General features: G+C 41.9%; 1 protein-coding gene across 1 annotated transcript; it reads left to right on the plus strand.

Annotated features, from left to right (window-relative positions):
* Positions 1-1,646: 1,646 nt before the first annotated feature.
* On the plus strand, positions 1,647-5,401 carry LOC309402477 (myelin P2 protein; the record flags this gene model as incomplete). The annotated part of the gene is made up of 4 exons (XM_081996318.1): positions 1,647-1,719; positions 3,203-3,375; positions 3,638-3,739; positions 5,351-5,401. 4 exons carry the CDS (start codon positions 1,647-1,649, stop codon positions 5,399-5,401), a joined length of 399 nt encoding a protein of 132 aa, XP_081852444.1.
* Between the last annotated feature and the right edge of the window lie 19,360 nt (positions 5,402-24,761).

Raw genomic sequence — 24,761 nt, forward strand, 5'->3', positions numbered from 1 at the left:
GTCCCTTTCAACTCAAACTGTTCTGTGGTTCTATTCTATGAATATGAGCCAGCAGTGTGCCCTTGCAGCAAAGGTGGCAAGTGATGTCCTGGGCTGCATTAGGAAGACTGTTGCAGGTTGAGGAAGATAATCCTTTCCTTCCACTCAGCACTGGCGAGGCCACACCTGGAATGCTGGGTCCAGTTCTGGGCTTCCCAGTACAAGGGAGACATGGACCCAGGAAGATTGTGCAGTCTTTTCATGGGAGCAGGGAAACTTGAAGAAAATTGACAATAGTAGGACACTTTTGAATGCAACACCTTATATGACTGCGTTGGATTAAATCTGCCCTTAACTCTATGACAGAGCAACTATCCAGGTGCAGAAAGGCAAAAAGAGAGCAATATATGACCTCCTCCCAACCCAGTAAAACTGCTCACCTCTCACCAAGTGACTTTAAATTGAGAATAAGCCCTTTAATAGCTCAGCCTCTGCTCATGCCATCCACCTGCCAAACACAAGAGCTGATGTCCACTGATGTCACACTGAACATGCCCTGTTGTGGGAGAAGGGAAGCAGCAAAGTTTGGTTGTTTCTTCTCTTTGTGGTGCTGCCTGGGGTATGTGCAGGGAAGAACCTACAGCTTGGGATCATTGCTCTGATGCAAAGGGAGAAAACAGAACAGTATAATTCAGTTCTGCCTTTAAATGATAAAACACACAGACCCTTCCCAGGATGGATCATGAAAGTAAAAGAAACCCAAACCACTATATACAGCAGCTTCTTGACAGCTCCTCCCCAAAATCCACATGGCTTTGATTTACCTGACTAAGCACAGAGGTGACAATAGCAGTAACGCTCTCTACATCTTCTTGAGGAGGGGAAGTGGGGAAGGAGGTGCTGATCTCTTCTCCCTGGTACCCAGTGATAGGACACGTACATCATTCAAAGCTGCACCAGGAGAGGTTCAGACTTGACATTAGGAAGCATTTCTTTACCAAGAGGGTGGTCAAACCCTGGAACAGGCTTCCTAGAGAGGTGGTCGATGCCCCAAGCCTGTCAGCATTTAAGAGGCATTTGGACAATGCCCTTAGTAGCATGCTTTAGCTTTTGGTCAGTCCTGAAGTGGTCAGGCAGTTGGACTAGATGATCGTTGCAGGTCCCTTCCAACTGAAATTATTCTATTCTATTCTATTCTATTCTATTCTATTCTATTCTATTCTATTCTATTCTATTCTATATGGTGATAGCAGGAGAATGGCATTGGGAGGACAGTCAGAGCTGGGTTTCATATGGATGCAGTGCTCTTGTGCTTGGTGACTCCAAGTTGTTGAGACAGTGTCCCCTGACTGCTCTGCGGATGCAGTGGTAACCTCACGTCCCTGTCCCCACACACCCCTCAGTGTCCTGATGTATTCAGTGGAGGAAGCCGAGGCAGGCGTCACCCGGAGCCTTGGTACTGACACGGCTGCCTTGGACAAGGTGCACATTGTCTTGCCCTGGCATTGCCTCTCCTATTGGCCCGTCCTGACTACTACAGGGACTGGGCATCTTTAAAAGGAGGCCAGCAAGGTCTGAGTCGGGCACATAATCTCTCTGACTCCCACCAAGAGCTGCTGTGGCCACTGCCTCTCTCTGCAGGACCACTGCCTCACAAAGCCTATACGATGTGTAACCGATTCGTCGGAACCTGGAAGCTCATCTCCAGTGAAAATTTTGATGACTATATGAAAGAATTGGGTGAGAAATGTTCTTTGCTTTTTTTTAAAAAAAAAGTTTGCTTTGGGAATGTGTCATCTTCATCTTATGCTTTGTTCATGGATGGTGCCTTCTTCCTAGCCAGAAAAGCACTTTAATTGCTTTTCTAGCATAATTTAATTTCTTTCCTTCAGTATCTAAAATGGAAAACCAGAAAGGTAGGTGCTGAATTACTGTAATAAATTTGCTTCTGTCTAACTGAACTGACCTGATCTAATTTGATTTTCTGTAATAAGAAGAATCTATGGAGATGCAGCATTTTTTTATGTTTCTCCAGATTGCACCGTTAAACTTGTGACTTGTGATAATTTACAATATATAATGGAGCTGATGTCTCATGACACTTTAGTTTCAGAGGTCTAAATCCTATGAATGAATCTATCTGTTACTGAAGAATGCCAGGAATGTAATAAATTAGGCATTGTTCTTCATTTTAATGCTGGCTTCATTCCTATATAGCAAGTGCGCAGACAGTCAGCTACAACATTGCTTTTGCTATATAAATGATTCACTGAGACATTGATTCCCTTTATTTGAAATGTTAAACTGCGTAACAAAAGAATTACAGTTAATTAATTAACCAGAGTGAATGTGGGTTGAAAATCCAACTACAGGCATTTTTCTGAAGATCCAAACAGAATTGTTTAGTATAGAATAATTACTGCAAATGGTGTTACACTTTACAGATAACTTTATATCCTTTTATACGACTCTTTTCATCTGAGCATCTTTCTGCTTTTATAAACCAGTGATACATAGTCAGTGGCCTTCATTCTAACTTGCCCCAGACTTCACAACTTGTAGACGATGAAGTGGACTGAAAAGCACTAGGCAATATAAAAGGCTTTTGACATGGGATCATCCCTGAAACCCTCTGCAGCTCTTCGCTCTTATACTTCAGCATTTTTTGTATTTCATATTTGTACTTTTCACTGAGGTTTAAATGTAAGGATGCTTAAGGGATGTTAGTAGCAACCTAGCAGTTGCCCAGTCTCCGGAGTGTTTTAATGAACAAGCACCAGCATATTGGCAGTTCAGTATCCAGTTTCTTCCATGTAGCTCGTTGACAAAACTGCAGATTCTCAGATTTGTCAGGGTATTTTTTTTAAAAAGGATTTTTGCAAGGTTTTATGAGAAATAGACATTTCCTCTGAATTTTTCTACCCATTCTATCTACACAAATTCATGCAGATTTGTAACCATCTATGTTTTTTCTTAGCTAAATATACACAGGTGTATACTCATGTATATCTTTATTTCTTGCTGAAGGTGCTCTGTGTTAACTGGGGCTGCCTCAGCCTCTGAAGGCAGTACTTCCACGTTCAAAGAATTAGTGTCTCATCTGAATCGGACATTACAGTATTCAAGAAGAAACTCTTCCTTATTCTTCCACTGAAGATATATGAAAGGGTATTGAGTTTCTTGCTTGCTACAATGTAATGATAGTTTTGTTTCTGATTTCTAGGAGTAGGCTTAGCCACCCGGAAACTAGGTGGCCTGGCAAAGCCTGATGTGATCATCAGCATGAAAGGGGACATAGTAACCATCAGAACTGAAAGCACCTTCAAAAATACAACGATCTCTTTCAAACTGGGCCAGCAATTTGATGAAACAACAGCAGATGACCGGAAAGTCAAGGTAAGGGGGCTGATGATCTCTGAGTGACTTTGATGTCCTAGAAGAGCACCAGGAGGAGTTTCTCCTACCCCCTTAGTGCACTATGAGTTCAAAGAAACTATTCAAAGAAAGCACTGAAAGAAGAAGTAGTACAGTGCTGAAACTAATGTTGCTAAGCGTGTCATTAGCCAAGAATGCAGATCTTGCTGAACCTAAAGTGAATTGCTACTCTAATCTGAAAAGCTCAGACTGCAGTTTGAAACTCTTCTCTTGGCCTTTGCAGAGTGTCATAACCTTGGAGAAAGGAGCATTGGTGCAAGTGCAGAAGTGGAATGGCAAAGAAACCACGATAAAGAGAAGACTGGTTGATGGGAAAATGGTGGTGGTAAGTTCACACTCCTTGTATACTGATAAAGGTCAGTTTGCTTCCATCTAAACAGGCTGTCAATTTTGGCTTTCTCTCTGGATTATGAGATAATTTAAGAGGGAGAAAAAGGGAAGCAAGCTTAGGAAACAAGCTGGAAGGAAATAAATATTGTTCCATACAGCAAATTATCTTTAACGTGACTATACTGGCAGAGCTGACATAAGTTGACAGCATACTTACTGCTCTCAAGATTGCTATTTCTTAAAAGAAATTAGATTTTCAAATAGCTGAAACCTGTGAAATGGAAATAAAATTTTGCAAGTTGGGTATTGCTGTCCCTGGACTGGCTCTTTCCTTCTTCCTGTCTTTGGAATAAAGCCTGTGCACCTTAGAAAACTGATTTGACACCTTTTCACACATCTATTTCCACTAAAGCCCATCAATGCACACACTTCTGTTTGCTGTTTCCGCAAAAAAAGCATGCCGAGCACACTAAGCAGGTGCTTGAGGTTTATTGCATGACAGTCAGCAGCCCACGTCTGCCTGCATGGTGACCTGCAGCAGGACTGGCAGGTCCTGGTGGCTCCTCTGAAACACCCACGGTGGTGCGGGGAGCACGTCTTTCCCGAGGACGGGCAATGGTGGCTTTCCCTCACCCCCCTCTTCAACCTGCCTTTCTCTAGCAGCCATGTGAAAGCCATGGGTTGGCCAGCCCAGGGTGATAACACATTTTAGGGACTCTCGTTGTAAAGGTCACTACTAAAATTAAGATGTCACTTCTGAATAAAGGAAGATACTTTGTTCATTGAAGTTTTTAAAGGGTGGAGCCAAACTAATATGGGCGACTTGTTTGAAATCGGCAGCATTAATCCTTTACATGCTGGCTTGTTCTGATTGCATTTTGGTTAAGCTCTCGTACGTTTGAAAGAGTGATTTACTTTCGCATCTCGTCATGACTGCATTTCCATGTAAATTTTTTCTAATTATTAAACCATCTTCAAAACACAGAGAGGTAGAGTCCCTCTTCCATCAGCATCCTGCCATCTGCCCCTTGCCTAAAACGGGTCTGGGGAGGAGGCCTCATCTTCTGCCGACCGACGAGGTCTTTTTTAATGTCGTCACCTCTGTTGCATGCACCTCATGGCTGTGAGTCACCAGGAGCCACTGAAGACCGCTGGGGCAAGAGGGTCAGGAGAAATATTTTGTGACTCATAAGTGCAAAGTTTTTGAGGCCAGAAGCTTGAACTCTGAACTACAGAGGCTACTTCTGCTTCCACAAAAAAAATCTGTGTAAAATTGAAAGTGTTCATGGGCCATGGTATAATAAACTAAGTAGTGCTGGTATTTCTGTCAGCCAGCAATAATACTAAGGAAGGTAAATTTGGAAGCTGAGCCTAGTTTTGCAATCTATTTGTCATTATATGCCACTTAATTAAGCCTAAAGATGTTAAAATAGAAACAACTCCTATTGCAATACAAAAACAGCTTTGCTGCTTGCTCTAAAAATCATGTAAATATGAAAAGATGTAAAATATGACATCTGGATTTTCACTGACTTCAGTGGTTACTGCAGCAGACACACCTGTTGTCAGAGAAAGATTTATATTAATCTTTTCCTTTGTGCCTTAGGAATGTGCCATGAAAGGAGTTGTCTGCACTAGAGTCTATGAAAGAGTGTGAAGAAATTCCCTCTCTGCACCAGACTGGGACTGGCTCTTAAAACTTGGCTTAGTTCAGTGACCAAAGCCTCACGTACTGTGCTGCTTTATATTCTTATTTCCTTTTATTGGGAGAATGACTACACTATAATTTGATATTTCAGAGCCATAGTGTAACTAATACAAAGTATTGTGGTGATCCAATAAAAGCTTCTCAACACATAAAATTGAGTGTTTTTCTCCACATGAATGATTTATGTTTTCTTTCTTGCATAGGGCCATCTTTTCTGCTGTTCTTGTCTGTATAAATGGTCAGTGTTTCTGAGTAAAATAGTGAAACAGAGCTGATCTGCCTCTAGGAGTAGGTTAACGTTGCTTCCTTGATATATGTAAAAATTTTCATCTCATGGATTCAATATTCCTTCCCTGTAAAAGATTTTATTGCTGAATAGCTCCTATAGGGAAAATCATCTTTACCACCAGGATTTTTGACTTTCAGTACGATTTATTATTTCAGCCTTAGAGTTTTACCACATATTTGTTTCATTCTCATCCCGAAATGTTTATACTTCTTTCAGTATCACTTTTTTTATCCTGGCATTTATTTGGAAGAGAACAGCTACTGGAGGAAAAAATTATCAGAATATATTCCATGTTTTTTTGCCAAACGGTTCTTGAACTGTGAAGTGTGGAGCAGGTGTGAATGAACTACAGAAATCTTAAGGCTAAAGGGCTTCATTTTGGGAAGTGCTCAGAAATCCACTCCATTTCTAGCACAATGTTTAACCATCTGCTTAATGTTAAGCACACACAGGAGATTTCGTTGGGCAGAGTTTGCTACCAACCCTGGCTGAGTAGCTAAGCTGTTCATTACTCCCATTACATTTATTCTGTGCTTTTAAGGAAAAAACAGATGAACCAAACCTAGATTTCTGGAAATATATTTAATCAAAAAGCACTGTAGCAGCTTATTAATTTTTGCCTCCATTAACTGCTTTTTAGTTACACCACAGCATTCATGCTGACCACATGAAGTGGAGCATTTCACCCCATGTCATTGCCTCCATGCCATCATGCAGGGCTCTCCCTGCCTTCTCTGTGGGGTTAAAACAACTGTGAGAGACACGTGTGTTTATTTTGGCTTGGTAGAAGCTGCAGTTCTGATGTGAACCTTTGCCTACTGCTTTTACAGTCAAGAACACAAATTCTCAAGGTTAAGAGAGATCCTGAATGTCAGAATCTAAGTTAGTGTGGTCAAGCAGATAGTTTAGAAATGGATATCATATGTGAATGCAAAATGTAAAGGTCACCTTTCTTCTCTACCCATCACTGGAAAAGCTAGAGACTGGGGCCAGCTTTGGACACACTGTTATGTAGATGCAGACTAACCGGAGGAAGCTGCCAGAAGGCAAACAGGACAAATACTAGAAAGTATGAGTTGTGAGAGAAGGCTGTAAGATTTATGGACAGCAGTTTTAAGGAAGAGTTTATCCTGGTCTGGTGGAAGCGTTTATCCTGGATGGTGGAAGCCACCCAGAGCCTTTCAAGCAGAGCTCATCTCCCCACTCTGAGCCATAGGTGAAGGCGTAGGTACTGCTGCAAACAAGCTCTGTATTTCTTTTTGCTTTTCCTGCTACAACCTGTCAATGCTTCTCTGAGGTTATATGGGACATAAAATGCCAATTTTCAGCTTTTTATTTCCTTAAGAAAAGGAAATAAACATTCATTTTGGTACAAACTGTGGGGTTTTTGCAGCTCTGGAAACAGTAAAAAAAGAAAAAAACAAAGGACTGGTCCTAGTCTTCATTCATTTATTTACTGTCTTCTCCTTTTCTGTGACATAACCCACCTCTCTCCTCTTCTCTGTGTGGAACTTTTAATTACGTTTATTTTTCCAGAGATTTGGGATTTAAATGATAGCTTTGGCTTTTTAAGTTCCTAACTAAATGCAGATATGTTATTAGGAGCCTAGTATTTGGCACTTTCACTCTATGCAAAGGTCACATAAAAATGTCCTGAGAGCTGGAGATTTTCCAAAACAGGAAAAGTGCAACAGAACTGATAGTGTTGAAGGCAAAAACAATAGGGCAGGTGGTACAAATCAGCACAGAAATGGAGCGCTTTTTGGATACTGGTGTCTGTAAAGAAATCCTTGGGGTCTCCAGGAGAATTTAGGAGGAATATGAATTGTGGAGTCTCAAGGTCTTTTTTATGTCTTACTGTAAATGAGTTTTTCTTCTTTACTAAAATTTTTACATGGGCCAGATACTTATGGAATGAACATCTAGACTGAAGTACGATGCCTGTGTCTTGAAGTGAGCTTTCACATTGACAAACAAGTGCATTTGCCATTTCCCTGCTTCTGTATGCGCTTAATCTAGAAATATCGGTCGCCTGATGCTGGCACATAAACAGCGTTATTTAAAGCAATCAGCTTGATCTAGTGCCCACCCCAGGTAATGAAAACCTGGCTGATTTTAGAGGGCCACGTTCACACTCCTCTGCCATCGGTCACTCTTTCTGCGAGTGCTGTAAGGCTCTGTTACGCCTCCTTTCACCCGCATCCCCCCGGGCGTTGGGAAACTCCTGCACGGGGTATTCGCCCTCCAGCTGCTACAGAGCCGCCGGCATTGCCTGCCTCTGCCCTGCCTGATGTCTCTTGTCAAGCAGGCATGACAAGAGCCTGCCTCAACCCTGGCGTTCCCACAGGGAGCACTGAAATCAAATAAAAGCTGCATCAGGACTCTGGGTACCATAGCTGTTGGACTGGGCAGAATTTGGCTATTTGGGATAGAAAGCATCTCTTCGTAATGCACAGCTAAACATGGGATACCCTGGTCTTTTCCACACGAATTGGAGCAGAGAAGAGAGGCCAGGCCACTGACTCTCCTGCAAGGGAGTCTTCGTCCCTGCTGATATCTTAGGTACTATAAACTTTTCTTGGCTGTTTTAGGTAAGTTCATTTTGGGGGCAACTGTATTCTTGCAAAGCAGGTTCACACCCACCCGGGGCTCAGCACATTTTTGTGCTATTTCAGTAGCACGGAAACCTTGTCACCTATAGGGACAATTTCACTAGACAGCAAATGTACGGCTGAGCAGTTCTAGAAATGGCAAAGGTTTGGGGAGGAGGATTAAGCTGGGTTATAAAATTCAGTTGTGCTTCAGAAGAAATCCTCACAATTTACCACATTTTTTTTACAGAGAAACCACTTGCTATGCTGATAAACATTATGCTGTATAGAAATGACTCGGCTGTGTAATTTGCTACCTTCCCTAATTTTAATTTTGGATTAAAGATGTTCTGTTGATGTCTGTGATACAAAGGAGTGAAAGGTTAGCGGCGCTGAAGGGATAATCAGTCAGAAACAAATAAGCTGATGCCATGAAAAAATCGCCTTCAGAAATCCTGGAATTTAGATGTAATCAAGGTCTTTGTTAGGGAGGCAATTAGAGCATATCCTTGCCATTGCAACGCAAAACGTTGTGATTGGCTATTGGCCATCCTGCTGCAGATGGGAAACACAAGAAAATGATGTTATTTGGGCTAAAGGACACAAAAACATTAGGAATAATAAGGAATAGTAGGATCCCTGAGACACTATAGAGAGAGAAAGCTCTGTTAAATAGATACCCTTCATATAGTATTTTCAAAGGAGACTGTGCCCTTTTTGCCTTTAAAGTAACAAATCAGTATGTAAACATATTTTCCTCAAATATGACAAAAATTTAAAAAGCAAAATCAAGAGGAATGCGATGATTCAGGGATTAGGAAGGGTGGAGTGAATGGATTACAGCTAGATCTATTTTCAGGTCCTCAGTGGAGTATTAATTGAAAGTATTTGAAGTATTTTTCATATTATTTGCTGTAATGTGATCATGAATATTGATCATATTATTTGTGAGAAGAGTGAGGAAGGGGAAAAGGTTTTCAATTCACTTCCAGTTGAACATGTCTACTTCCTGGCACACTCCCTTGTGGATAAGACTTCCTTAGAGGCACCTCTGTCAGCAAAGGGGTCAAAAACACTGCGAGAATTGATCTAGTTCTTCAAGTTTATAAATACTCTCACTGTCACAGTTACAGCTACAGGAGGAGGCACCTGTAGTGGAGTTGTGGGACATGCCAGCTAATGCACAGCCTGTATCAAATGTGATTGAGTTTAGGGTTTCTTTGGGAAATCTGTAGATATAATTAGTGGAAAGGAGAGAGATTTAATGTATCTACCTACTGTACAATACTTATACATGCCAACAATAATCTCATTTATCTCTCAGATCCTAGCATGAATTTCCAGAACTGAAATCTAAAATACATACGCATGTTTTACTTGGGAGATCTGCACTTTTGATATGAAAATCTGTCAGACAGTGATGGTGGAGCCCTCAGTAGCCTTGTATAGAGAATCTCCCTAGCAGAGGGTTATGGCTTTGTATGGCAATGTGCCATCTTCTTGTATCTTGTACCATACAGCGTTCAGAGTTTTACACCTACATATAAATTTGTATCGGCAAATTCCTTTAAAAGGAATATTAGTTCCTTCACACACCTCCTCTCTTTATGAATAGTGGAAAAATAAGACTATAAAGTGATTTGACACTGTAAGACATAACATTCAAGGCCCCTAATTACCCAGTTAACACAAATGTTTTCATTTAAGTTAACAAGAGATAGAGCAGTCAGATTATGAAAAGTTAGGTGCATAAATGTCTGCGCTTTCCAGATAGGATCTGAGCCCTCTGGCCAGGAGCACAGGAACCAACATTAAGGCTCTCCCTGGTGCTTCCTTTTTCTGGGTGTAATCAAGAAGCATCATCACAGTTTATCCTGGCTCTGTCTCCAGTTGGGCAGAGAGCACGTTGTGAAATAAAAAGGCAATGGTTATAGTCCAAGCTAATGACTTTGGAAAACTTATGTCAAGGAAGAGGAATAATTTTAAGATTATATTCCCACCCATTTTTTAAAGAATGGGGTCCTATCTAAGTCATTTCAAACCAACCTCATTTTCTTCTACACAAGGTGGCAAGTCTTGTGGATGGAAGAAGAGCAGTAGTAGTCACCTCTGTTGACTTCTATAAAGCTTTGACAGTAAACCCGAAGAGATGTTCATAAACATGTTATAAATTTAGACTAGATTAAGCTGCTGATACAGAGAAGGGGTACAAACTGATGCAAAAACAGTATTTGGTCTGTCAATGGTTCACTGTCAAAGTGCAAGGATGTATCAGGTGTACTTCTGCTGGTCAAATCCTATTCAATCTCCTCAGTAATAACCATGATGTTATTTATAGACTGTACAGAGATGAGAGGAAATGCAAGCATACCAGAGGGCAGGGTTCAAATTCAAATGACCTCAACAAACTCAGGAAATAAATAGTCTGAAACAGACAGGGGGACATTTAAGAGGGAAAAATGCACAAGGCAATATCAGCAGGAGCACAAATACGAGATGGAGAACAAGCAAGAACTGGTGCAAACACTGGGAGTTCATAGTGGGTCACAGACTGAATATGATTTATGTTTTTGATGTAAGTCTGTGCTATCAGAATTAATATCTTAAAAGATAGTTCAGGTGATAAGGAAAATGGCCAAGATTATCTCTTGCTGCTCAGACGAATTCATAGTCACCTGTGCTGTTTTCAGACACTGCTGGGTATCTACTGGATGTCCACTGGCAGCAGAGCTCACCTAGATGGACTGATGGGGGACTACTCCCAAGCACTGGGGCAATAAATCATTCCTGGAAAATATGAAACACGGAAGATGGCAACCAGCCCAGTCGAAAATGGCATTCTGAAAAACTGCCTGCAGTGCTGGAGCTGGGCTGAGTGTCTTGATACCCACCGACCATGCTGTGCACCGCTCCGGGTAGCGGCCACAGCCCCTTTGCTCCATCCACGCGAGATCCCACCCAGGGCACCTGCAGTCCTTCACCTCTTGTGGGCAGAGGTCTGGGATGTGCCCCCACTCAGGCTGCAAGTGCACTTTCTGCCTCCTGGCTACACCCATGCCTCATCCAGGAACTCCTCATTTTCCACAGCTGTGTAAATGACTGGTTTAACTTAATTTCCCACTAATGCACCTTCATCCCGATCAGCAGGGGGAGGGAAACAAAATGCAACCTGCCTGTGCTTGCGTGAACGCGGGGTGTTTCAGTCTGCGCTGGTCTGCGTGGCTGGCCACGCCTATAGGTGCGTGCACAGCGTGTGTGCGTGTGTGCGGGCACGCGCACCTTTTGGGGAGACAAACCCAACCCAACCTCACTGCCGGCTGTACCGGGGGCGTGGGGCCGGGGCAGCCTCACCTCTGTGGGGCTACCGGCTTCAGCAACCCCAGGCAGACGTCCCTGCTCAGCCTGCTCTGACTCAGCCATGCCTCTCCCTCCGCTTCCAGGCCTCAGTCAGGCCCTGCTGTACCAATGAGTTTTGACATGTGTGTTGCTTCATCTGGGTCTGCGTAAGTGAATTGCTGAATTTAGGATCACTCTCCTTTTGAACCCTGGCCTCTGATCTTCTCAAGACACCACAGGCACCTCCATTTGAAATACCTCCCTATGTAGTCCCTGTAGAATGATAAGCACCTTTAGGAAACAGTTTAACTGATCTATTTCAAACGTTTTTAGGAGGTAAATAACAGCTTAGAACTACTTGCTTTTCTCCACTGACTGTTAAGGGATATATGTTATTGTCCAATACTTGATGTAACAGCTCACTGAACTGAAGGTTTAGTAGTTCTTGCCACTATTTTGGCTAACAGGTCTGCGGCTAAGCTTTCTTTGGTGGCAGACCTCCAAGGAGCACCCAGCTTGGAGACCGGTGGTGTGCTGCGGATGCAATGAAAACCCTCCTGCATTTCTGACTGTGTACCAGTGACACACCATGATACCCACCTGGAAAATTTGATCCACTTTTTCTAAACAGGATCAATACTGTTAACATGACTGAAGATCATCGAGATGAGTGGAGAAGGTGACCTGCTTCCTTCCAACTCGGATGTGAAAGCGTGGTCCTGATCACATACAGGCACACATCAGTAAGTGTCGTGGCATGCTGCTGCCTTGCTTCCTGCTCTTTCTATGGATTTGGCAGCCTGCCCCACTTCCTGGGCTAAGCAGTTGGGCAGTACTGGTGGCTGCTTTCCAGCTGGTTTCCCATCCTAACTTGAAAGTAGCTTCAACTAGTTTGCAAATGTAGTGTTAGGAAAATGTATGGGAACCTGGGGAGCTAAAAGGTCCTTCTTGACTAAATGAAACAATATGTTGTTGTATTGTCATAACCTAGTTTGGACTCCCAGGAGACTCTCATGAATCTGACAAACAATGCAAAATGCTGGAAGCAAAACTAACTTTGAATCCTTGTTCTTCATTTGCTTCTAAAAATACTGCAAAATAGTAACACAAAATAGCAACAAGATTCTCAGGCTTTATTTATTAAATCAGGAAATTACTCAGTACTCTCCTGAGCAGTCTTTGCTTTTTTTTCCCCTTCTCTTGGTAAGTCTGCAGAGAATACTTTCAGCAGATGGGGAAAGGGTGAAACATAGAAAGGATGTTAGAGTTCAATAACAGCGTGCTGCTTGTGTCCCAGCAGAAAGGGGGACATCACCTCAGGGACTTGAGCTGAGCATCCACATTATGATAACATGGTGGAACATTCAGATCCAAAGCCAGGCAACGGGAATGTGACCAGCGTCACTCCCAGGTGTGGCGCAAGGATGCACCACAGCCAAGAGGAAGGGAACTCTTTTTTCAGTAGCCGATAATTCTCCAAGCACCATCTGGATTTGAATAGAAGTACTCATTAAAGGAAATAACTTGTAAACGATGACACTATCCTTTGTAATTTATATGCCTTTCCACACACATCCTTTTCATAACGCACAAACACGCACACACACAGAGAGTTGATGTACTGCTTACAAACCCATTCATATGCTATAATTTTTTTAATCTTGCAAATTTATGAGAAATCTCTCAAGCTGTGAGGAAGAGAGAACATGGCCAAAAGACAGAAAACTAAGGTATCCCCTTTAGCATCTAAATATGAAGTTGGAAGAGAGGATAAGTTTGCTTTCCTTAACCCAAGCCATCCATTAGTTTAAAATGCAATAATTAGTGTGATTGACTCCTCTGTAATGGTTTATGGGGAAGACGTGAATCTGAAGGTATAGCAATAGTACATCACTACACATCTTTAGTCTTTCCTTCTGATGCTTCTGTCTTTGGTCTTCCAAAAAGCTTATAGAGTCTCATAAAAGTGAGGTCATTAGGAGTCTGTAGAAAAGTAAAAAGCCTCCGCAGGATTTATTGTTAATCGTTATAACCTACAATATTAATTGAAACAAACCTGGGGGTTTTTTTTCTTATTTGTTTTCTATCAGTCTATAGACTGTAAGACATTTCTTCATCCCTTCTGGAACTTCATCTACAACTTCTATAGGAAAGACGCTCTTCTCTATTAAAATGTGTGATATTTTTTCTCTAAATATATTCCTGTTCAGTCTCCTGGATGTGACTAGTACCTCCACTAATAAGAAATAAAGACATGATGATAATGTAAGAGAACATTCCTTAAAAGGATGCCTTATCTGACAGGGTTATCTTGTTTGCTAGCAATATGAAAGCAGAACCATTTGTTATCAGATCTTCCAGCTAAAAGTGAATGATATTCATAATCAAACTGCAACAATACAATGAAACCAGGACTAACACGCTTTGTGTTAGCCTCTACTAACACAGAACAGTTTCTGCTCCAAAAAGATCATGGTACAAAGACCCAGACTATCACACATCTCCAAGAATGCAGATTTACTGCTGTATGGCGGCTAAATAGCAAAGGATAAAAAAAAAGTAAAACTGGAGTTGCTCCTTTTGGATCCACTGGTTGTAGCTGAGAGAGATTCTGAAGTAAATACAAGCAGTTTCCATGGGTTGGAGAAATTTCATGCTTGCATGGAGGTCAGGTTGCACACTCCTCTTTGCAAAGCAGATTCCATGCATGTTAGCAGAACTGTATTTCCATTCAGTTTTGTGTCCACTTCCTGGCCAGCATAACCAAATTACAGTATCTAAGTTGGTGAATATCCAAAAATGTAACAAGCAATCACCAGTAGCTGCTAATCACAACACTTAGGAAGCGATGATTAATTTGAAAGCAGCAGACCGTGTATCTGCAAGATAACATGTCCTCTCCCTGCCATGAGTGCTAGCATTAGCTGTTCAGTCACCTTTTTGAGCAGATCCAATCTGAGTTAGTGCATCCATAGCAAGGCAAACTACTTTTTACTGTGTCATTTTCACAACCAGACTCACCAAGCACAGTCTAATCACATTCATGCAGGTGGAAACTAGAACAGGACGATTTGGTCACCACAAGTGAATGGTAGCTGTGGCAGACAGGTGAAACGAGCCATGTGTCAAGATGTAGAGGGAAAAATAATTTTATATCTGTCAATTTGTAAAGAACCCATGGTCAGAGTGTCTTGCATTGACTTGTTTGCAGTTTGAAGACACAGAAAGCTTACTGCTTTTCTTTTTCACCTCAGTTAGCATGACAATCTCTATTCCAACACACTTACTTAAGGAATCAGCTCTTAATCACATAAAAAAGTTGACATTGATCTCAAAGCAAAGGAAGAAAAGGCTTTCCTTGAAAAGAAAAGAGCATTTTCCATTTTTCCACTATTAACCCGAACAGAAGGACATGCTCTGAAGTGTGGGTCTGTAAGGTAGTGGGCCAAAAACCACCTAAGTCAACGCTGGTCTTCAGTGTGGTCAGTGAGCGTAAATAGTCACCTGTAACAAACAATAGCAGGAAATCCAGCCCTCAGGCAACGGAAAGCTCCAACATATGAAGTCCAACACGTGTTATTTATTTCCATATTAAGCATACTCAAGGTGGATGAATGGTGGAACAGTAACCCTATGTAATGTTTATAGCCATAAAATAAAAGCTATTTATAAAAGATTATTAAAAACACTTATTTTTGTCCAACATTAAAAGTTTCTGTATAAAAAATGGTGAAATACATCATATTCTTTTTGTCCTGTGTATGTTCTCCAATCAGAAAAAGAAAAAAAATGATGAATAGTATTGCCCCATTTGTTAGAAAATAGTACTGTTCAAACTGACAAAACTCGGAATAAAAAATAGTTTTATAATGTTCTCATTGAACAGGAAAAGACAGGAAAAAATTCTTACAAAAATCCCACTTATGTTCAGCACTTATTTTACACTTTCCAATCTACTTCACTTTACAATTTCATGCCAGAGTGACTCTCCATCCATAGGTAAGCCTTTTTTCTTCCTTGTCCACTGCGTAACTGGCTGTAGATTATTCCTTGTCTCAGGTTTCCCTCTCACAAGTTCTGGAGGTGACAGGTTTGGGCATCTCATGCTAAGGAAATCCTTGGACTAAGAATTACAAGGATTCCACTTGGATAGGACTCAGGGTTTCGTGTTATAATGTTTTGTGAATTTTCCAACATTACTTTCAGGCAACTGTTAAAAATATGATCCAACAGCTGTATATAGATTTGCTTTTTTGTTGTGCAGGGCTTTTTGAGATTGTCAGTTTCTAATGGGTTAGCTTATGCATATGGATTTATAATAATGCCTTTGGAACTTGGGAGGGAAGAGATTATAGAAGGTGATTCTTAATTACCAAATTTTCCTAGAAGAAAGAAGCTTTGATTTAAAATGGAAAGGCCACAAACTCTATGCCATGGCAGGCTTGAAGATACAGTTCAGCAGGACGATAAAAGAAACCCTGTACTACTAACAAGGTCAAAATGCTTTCATGAAAATAAAAACGACACTTGTAAAAAGTCCATTTTCTGTTCCAAGAAACTATCATCTAAGTCTCCTGATACCAAAGATCACTGCAGGAATACATATTTTAATACGTAAGGATGCTTATGTGAGGCTGAGCAGCTAATAACAGAGCTAATAAGCCATATTAAATTTCTGTATTACAAAGGACAACCAGGGACTTCAAAGTTTTTCTTAAAAATTGATTTGTCCTTGCAAAGATTAGGGGGATATTTAGAATCATAGAATTACAGAGTCATAGAAAAGTTTGGGTTGGAAGTGACCTTCAAAGATCATCTAGTCCAATCCCCCCGCCATAGGCAGGTACATCTTTCACTAGATCAGGTTGCTCAGAGCCTCGTCCAACATGACCTTGAGCACTTCCAATGATGGAGCATTCACAACATCTCCAGGCAGCCTATTCCAGTGTTTCACCACCCTCATCATAACAATTTTCTTTCTTATGTTCAATATAGACCTACTTTCTTTCAGTTTAAAATCATTGCTTCTTGTCCTGTCACTAGAGGCCCTGCAAAAAGTCTGTCCCCATCTTCCCCTTATGCCCCCTTTAAGTATTGGAAGGCTCCAATAAGGTCTCCCCAGAGCCTTTTCTTCTCCAGGCTGAACAACCCCAACTCTCTCAGCCTGTCCTCATAGGAGAGGTGTTCCATGACCCCTGTGATTTTGTGTCCCTCCTCTGGACCCGCTCCATCAGGTCCATGTCTTTCCTGTGCTGAGGGCTCCAGAGCTGGATGCAGGACTCCAGGTGGGGTCTCACCAGAGCAGAGTAGAGGGGCAGAATCACCTCCCTCGACCTGTTCGCCCTGCTTCTTTGGATGCAGCCCAGGATACCATTGGCTTTCTGGGCTGCCAGCACACATTGCCGCCTCATGCCCAGCTTTTCACCCACCAGTATCCCCAAGTCATCCATTTCAGGCCTGCTGATTAATCAATTCCTCAGTCTGTATTGATATTGGGGATTGACCCAACCCAGGTGTAGGACCTTGCCCTTGGCTTTGTTGAACTTCATGAGCATGGGCCCACTCCTAAGCTTGTCAGGGTCCCTCTGTATGGCACCCTTTTCATCTAGCATATCCGGTGTAAAATCCAGGCTCTGTTTCAATGAGTCTCAGGAAAGATCTCCCATCTGTGTTATGTACTAGTCTCTTGACTGTGATGATCTGCTGTTGAAATATCTCTGGATGCTGCAACCTCAGCACAGCAGAAACTTAACACAAAATTAACAATAGACATAAACCATCAAAATGTATTTCGGAGGTTGTGAGGCTAAACTTAGTCTGTTGTAACAGAAGTTAATCACCCATAATTTTTCTGACAAACATTCGCTATCACTTGTAGAAGAAATGGAGACAAGGCACATGGAACAACAATTGGTGGATGTGGTGCTGCCACTTGCTATTGCTACTAACAGGCAACACCAGTGGTAACTTGACAAAGTCTCTATATAGCTCCAGCTTATCCAACTACAGAATATTTTCCTCCTCTTTACATGAAAAAAACCTAGTGCATAGAAAGTCTTCATTCATACCTAGCTTTTTTCTAAAAATTTCATTTACTATTTTGCTTTTGATTATTTTCTTAAGTTATCACCTTACTGTTTTGCTGTGTCTACTGGAATTTTTATAAACTATTTTAAAAGACTTCTGAGACAACATGTTGTTGGAGGAAACTGGAATATTGTTCTCCACCCGGATGTTTTAACACAGCTAGCTGCCTTTTATGTAGTACAGAGACAGAAGAGGTTAACTACAGACACGATGCCACCACAGAGGAAGGGAGATTTCCTAAGGTGTGGATCTAGCACATGCTGCATGCCATTGCACAGGAATCCTGTCTCTCAGAAATGCTTAACTAGGTCTCGCTATTTCGGTGTTTCCTAAAGATGCGTGTGCTTTTATTGTCATCAGCCCCAAACACATGGAACCCTGACATTGTCCAGAAACACAGTACTTTGGAACCCTTTCTGGTTCTTACCTTGCCAGTGATCACATTTTCAAGCTTCCTCTGACAGTATTTTACTGGTTGTTTTGTTGTTGATTTTTTTTTTAATGAAACTGAGGGTCTTGGAACACTACTCCAGGAAGGGCAGTTTTAAGACCAAAGGAACAAAGTAGTAAACATGTTGAAATGAAATTCAAAAAATATATGCCAAGAACTGGCTGACTCCACAAACACAAAAGCCAGACAAAAAATACTTTTCCGTATATTTGACTGGACAATCATGTGACAACACTGAAGGTACACATGAGTCTTACCGAACGGGAAGCTCTGTAAAAATGGAGAGCATAGTATCTACCTTTAAAGTTAATGTTTTGTGTATGATTTCTAGCCAAGTCTTCCCCAGGCTCCTGAATCCCCAGTGTGTATTTAAGATCAAATATGCCAACCAAATACAACAAGTCTAGGGGATTTGTCTTTTTTTTTGTTTACTGTGTGTGTTTGTGCATTTTGAAACATTATCCACTGTAAGCACATCTGAAAGGTCCAGCAATATGTTATTTGGATTCACAAACTCTCACTGAAACTTAACAGTTTGGGAAAGGAAACTGAAATTAAAGAATTAGATTAAATCATAGAAATCAATAATAGGTTTTGGCGGTAGAAAGCAGCACATTAAAAAAGCCATGAAAGAAGTCAGTGCACATGTTTTTGATAGACTGCATGCATAGTGCTTGTTCCCAGACTCTCCTGGGGTACTGGGACTGAACACTGCTGAGGTAGCTTGCCAGAGAAAGACAAGAATTTGCAAAATCAGGTGTAAAATAGACTTGGCTGTATCACTGTTGCTCATAATACCTGGCTGGGATAAAAATTTCCTCAGGTCAGTCCCTAGTGAGAAGTGGCACAGACACCCTGACCCTAAAAAAAGGCTTTTCTGGCCAAAATAACCTATCTGTCAGCACAGGAATTTGGTCTGTATTGCAAGATGACTCCTGCATTTACAGATTTTTTGCTTGTTGTGAAATTCTCTTTTCCCGTCTTGTGCCCAGGGAGATGGCATCCGCAGCTAGCAAGACTGGCCGCCCCATGGACGGTGGCCAGGTGGCACTCTGCAAGACCTCCTGTGTGTATAGTGTCACTGTCCTTTCACTGTGTGGGAGCCATTGGCACCTCCCCTTGTCTTCATTGCTACCCTTTCAGGTACCTGGGTCTGTGAACAGAAGGTCACAAGACATGTAAAAAACCTCAACTTGATTCATCTGCTAACGCAAACCATCATATTAAATATTCTGCCTTCGTATACCATTATTTTATAGCTGGTTCTCTAGGAAAGCACTAAGCTAGTTTACACTCTCCAGGTTAATGTGTGCTTGAAGGATAGGTTGGGTGAAATCAGAAAAAGTCATTTTGGCAGAAAATAAATCACAGATTATACAATTTGTTTCCTAGCCAACAGACAACAGTGTCCCAGAAAAATAGGCAAAGCAACTGCGTGTATAAAATTCTGGTTTTTTCATTTGTGCATGAGAGAGGAAAATAGTAAATCCGTGATCTTACCAAGTCATGTACTTTTCTTGGTATTTTAAATATGTATTAAATAATCATGTGAACGGTTCAGTGCCTAGGATTAAGGTTTATGTTAGAAAGTCACATGCATCCTAAGCCAGAGACCTCTGCTTATCATATTTGTTCTTTTATTTTAAAGCTGTTTTGGGGAAGATGCAGTTAACTGAACATGACTTACAAAGCCTTTGAAGACAATAAACTGTATTATAGCAGATTTCTGTTGAATTTTTTTTTGGTGTCTGATTAGTGAAACACATATTCATTAAGAATTAGTGCTTTCCAACACTAATGACATGACTCATTACCATGCAGAAATTCTGGCACGGTGTTGAGGATTGAGACAATTTTTAGTATTCTGAGAAAGTTTATAGCACACCATCACACAGTTACAACCTGTAATCAGGCAAGCAGACACTACAAGACCCTGACATTCAAATGACAACATCTAAGGAAGACATTTGGTCTTCAGCCTCTGCTCAGAAGTTATCTGGAATTTATAACGATTTCTGCTGTCCTGTCCATTTTGCACCCTGCCAGTTGCAATAGGGGCATACAGAAAGCCTGTAACACGAAACAGATAGTTTGAGGGGGAAAGAGAGGGTAGCATTTTGTTTATATTTGCTTAAAAGTTTGAAACTACATGAGTGGCCTAAAAAACAGTGCTAATACATAGCTTTATTTTCTTCTTCCATGTCGTTTGTCATTGAATGATTGTCAAGGGCAGAAGGGCACTGAACTTGCCTCTAAAAAGAAATGCATGGTAGCTGAGCATGAAGAAATGTGTGTGTTGCCAAATAATTAAAAGAACAAAAATCAAAAGGCCAAATTTTAATGCTACCTTCCTTATACATCTGTAATCCTCAGTGACAACTCTGAGGGTTTTTTCAGCTTAAAAAACACTTTCTGAGTCATCACTGTCACTGATTGTGTGCCACTGCTATTCTCAGTCATCCATGTGACAGCCTGATTTACTCAGGGTGGATAAAGTGCAGAGTGGGATAAATTTCCCCATATGTTTTTTCTCCAAGCATAAAAGTCATCCCTAGCCTATTATTAGAATGCATATGCCTAATGCCTAATGAGACGTATAATCCCTATGACCACCCCTGGAAAGACATAGCAGATAATGCAAAGCCTGGCACCGGAGTAAGTGGTATGGGAACTAGAAAATGGCCCTCAGCTCACTCTGCTTCTGCACAGGCCTCCTGAGAGCTGCTGATGAGAACAAGTCATCTGGGTTGGAATCCAGCTGGCAGGCTAGAAGTGCAAAGTCTACGTCTTACTTTCTGTGCCTTGAGTCATCTAGGCTTTAATAAGAGAGGAATGTACAGGTTATCCATACAGTGTTTTAAAATGTTAAAAGAATGGTACTAGCTGCCAAGTCAAGCCCTCAGAAGTTAAGAAATGTCCTTGTAGAAGTAGTTCCTCTGCTTAGTACATAGAGACTTTCAGTGACCATATTATTCTTTTTTTTCTGGGTGGGTTGTTGGCACAGTCTATAATCAATACCTACAAGAGCACAGACATCTTCCAACTGTGCTCAGTGTGCACCTGGCAGCAGATAAGTTGTTTTCTTTTCTGTGAATCTAAAGGGAGGGCACAAAACAAACATTGCTTTTCACAAATTGTAAGAAGAAAGTGATCTGGAGCAGCAAGATCTTCAAGCTGTGGTCTGCTGATTAAAACTACAACCACAGGTAGAGAGCTACATGCACAGGCTCAGCACAGCTTCTCTGAATAGTTCTCTGACTGAAGTTGGGATGGGTGCCTTAGAGCCAAGTCTCACCAGAATGACCTTGAAAAGCCTTTTTCTTGGTCTGCCTGTGTCAGGGCATGAGACCATGATCAGAGAATCAGAGAATCATAGAATTATAGAATAGTTTGGGTTGGAAGGGGCCTTTAAATGTCATCGAGTCCAAACCCCCTGAAATCAACAGGTACATCTTCAACTAGATCAGGTTGCTCAGAGCCCCATCCAACCTGACCTTGAATGTTCCCAGGGATGGAGCAGCTACCACCTCTCTGGGCAACCTGTGCCAGTGTTTCACCGCCCTCATTGTGAAAAATTTTTTCCTTCTATCTAGTCTGAATCTACCCTCTTTTAGTTTAAAACCATTATCCCTTGTCCTATCGCAACAGTCCCTGCTAAATGTCTGTCCCCATCTTTCCTATAAGCCCCCTTTAAGTACTGGAAGGCTGCAAGAAGGTGACCCCGGAGCCTTTTCTTCTCCAGGCTGAACAACCCCAACTCTCAGCCTGTCCTCATAGGAGAGGTGATCCATCCCTCTCATCATTTTTGTGGCCTCCTCTGGACCCACTCCATCAGGTCCATGTCTTTCTTGTGCTGAGGGCTCCAGAGCTGGATGCAGGGCTCCAGGTGGGGTCTCACCAGAGCAGGGCAGAGAGGCAGAATCCCCTCCCTCAACCTGCTGGCCACGCTGCTTTGGATGCAGCCCAGGATATGGTTGGCCTGTTGGGTTGTGAGCACACATTACAGAAAACTGTAATGAACTTCCCCGAAACACCGACACCAAACCGCCAATGGGAGAAAGGTGGTTAGAGTGCCTGCTTTCCTGATAGAGACACTTTCCCTAGGCCAAGAAGTACTTTGCAAAAGAGGATCCTTTTCACCCTTTCTCTCAGATATCGCCTCTTCCAAAATGTGTTAGTAGATATCCTGTAACATATCTGAGGTATGTGGTACTAACAGGTCTGAAATTCAGGTACCCATGTGTCCTTTCAGCACATTTCCTCTTGAGTTGAAGACACCAGCTAATAAACCATGGACAACATGGGAAAAGTGAAATAACCACTTCGGTCAGGGCTGCCAAGTGACTGGTAGGCAGGACATCTCCTTTTAAAGTTTAAAAACCCTGAATCATCAATTTGTGCTTAATTTAAACATCCAGAAGGTCACAGTCTCCCCTTTTCTCTAATCCCTAGGAAGCTGTGTGCTACTATGTGCCCAAATGATCCCAAAAATGACAGCTAAGGAAGCTATGCTTTTGCAGGGGCAATGAAGCGTCGCTAGAGATAGCAGGCAGTAGCACTGGCTTCGCTGGGTAAATGCCAACATCCAAACCACCTTCCCAAAAAGACCCGTAAATCTGCTCCTGCTTCCTAAAGTGAGGTGGCAAAACTGCTGTGCATACAGGTAGGATACCCAGTTTCATATCTGTGGTCTTGGCTATTAAATCCCCATTTTTTTTAAACCTGGGTCAATAAATCTTCATGGACAGAAATTCATCTCTATTTGTCATACACATTTATGGTCTTCCATAAAGACTAATCAGAATAAGTAAAAATTACTCCAAATCTGATATGGATGGCAGTGTTCACTTTTGAGTTGCAAAGCAAGAACCACTGCGATCACCAAAGGTGCCATGTCTTTCTTAAGAAACTTGGATAATTACACTTTTTTTACTTAAACTCAAGTGAAATTTCAGTTTGGAAAAGGTACTTCTGATCTCCCACCCTAACCTTGCCTGGAGCATTATGGAACAATTTCAGAGCACAGGGAACCCCTCTAAGCCCCTGCACCTCTCTGCGAGCTGCCCAGGAGCACTTCACATGGTGAAGTACCTCACCTTGCACTGCTACCCGGTCCTGCCACGGACCCCATGCTGGTCCTCACCTGCCTCTGCTGGAGCAATTCTGGGACCAGCACCATGCTGTGCTCCCTGTGCCCAGCCCGATGGCCACGGGGTCCCAAAGGCTGCAGCCAGCCCAGACCTATTTCACAAGGTTTTGGGAGCCCCAGTGCCTGACACAAACGCGGAGCACCATCAATTGCTATGGCACCCTGGGCAGGGAAAGGCAAGGAAGCCTGAAGCAGGGACGCTGGGATATTAATGAACCCACTTTCCTTTTCCAGGCTATATTTTACACAGAGTGGGGTGCAAGTGACAGGTCTAGAAAGTGAAGGAAGCCAGCAAGCCCACCACCCCCTCTCTCAAGAATGCTCTATGGGCTGGATGTAAAGCTGGACATCTCATAGAAACCCTCGGTAAGTGGGGCCAGGACCGAAAGGCATTTCCTGAGCGGTTTGACAGCGTGTCCTAGCAGGGAAGGACCCCGCTCCTCCCTCCTTTCACAGGGATTTGGACCTGCCAGAGTGAGCCTGGCTCCTTGCCCCAGGAAAGCTGCTGTCAGCACCAAGCACAGGCTTCCTGCCCCGAGCTGCGCCAGCAACATTTCACTCTCTTGGTAAATGCTCCCCATTATACTCCTGCGTGGTTAATTAGCAGCTGTTCAGATATTGTAAAAATACAGCAAAATGCAACAAAAATTACCTATAAATAGATAACAGCAAACAGCCTGGTTGGAAGCCCATTGAAGTCAATGGGAAGACTCCTGCTGTCCTCAGTGGGCTTTGGATCAGACCCAAAGACTGTTTGGCCTTAGATAAGGAGAGTTTTGTGTCACGATTATAATACCTACCCTGTGTAGTAGCCAGGATTAATTACACAATTAATTTTTCATGAATTATCCCAAATTATCTTCCTTATCCAATATCATATCTTACTTTCTTAAGCCCTGAAATAGTGAAGCATTTCAGCTTGTGCCTAATGTTGAATATGCAATTAGTGTCCTGGACTTTGTGCCCTCATTGCCTTTTTTAAGAGTACAGAGTTTTTAATGCTCTTGCCTCTGTGAACAATGGTTTTCACTGATACAATGTTAATTAAAACGTATAACCTATCACTATCATGTAAACTCTTGGTAGATGCCACATTTTCAGTGACCATGTACTCATATAGGTCCTACTACTTGAAAGATAACATGACCAAATATATTGGTTTTGAGGACAAAAATGGGCACAGAGGAAGGAAGAAAAGAAAACATGAAATAACCAAACATAACATTTAAAGTAGTGGCTGTGTTTCATTGACCATCAGTAAAAACGTTATCAAGTTCCTATTGAGAACATTTTCATTGTCTGATGTCAAATGTGTCTGTTCATAAGGTTATGTCTGTTTTTACTGACTCCGATGGTACTAGAAAGCGAACAGAGCTTAAGGGACTGGGTACAAAACGGGAAGTTCT

The sequence above is a fragment of the Phaethon aethereus genome (assembly GCF_964289735.1).
Source record: "Phaethon aethereus genome assembly, chromosome: 2".
Lineage (NCBI taxonomy): Eukaryota > Metazoa > Chordata > Aves > Phaethontiformes > Phaethontidae > Phaethon > Phaethon aethereus.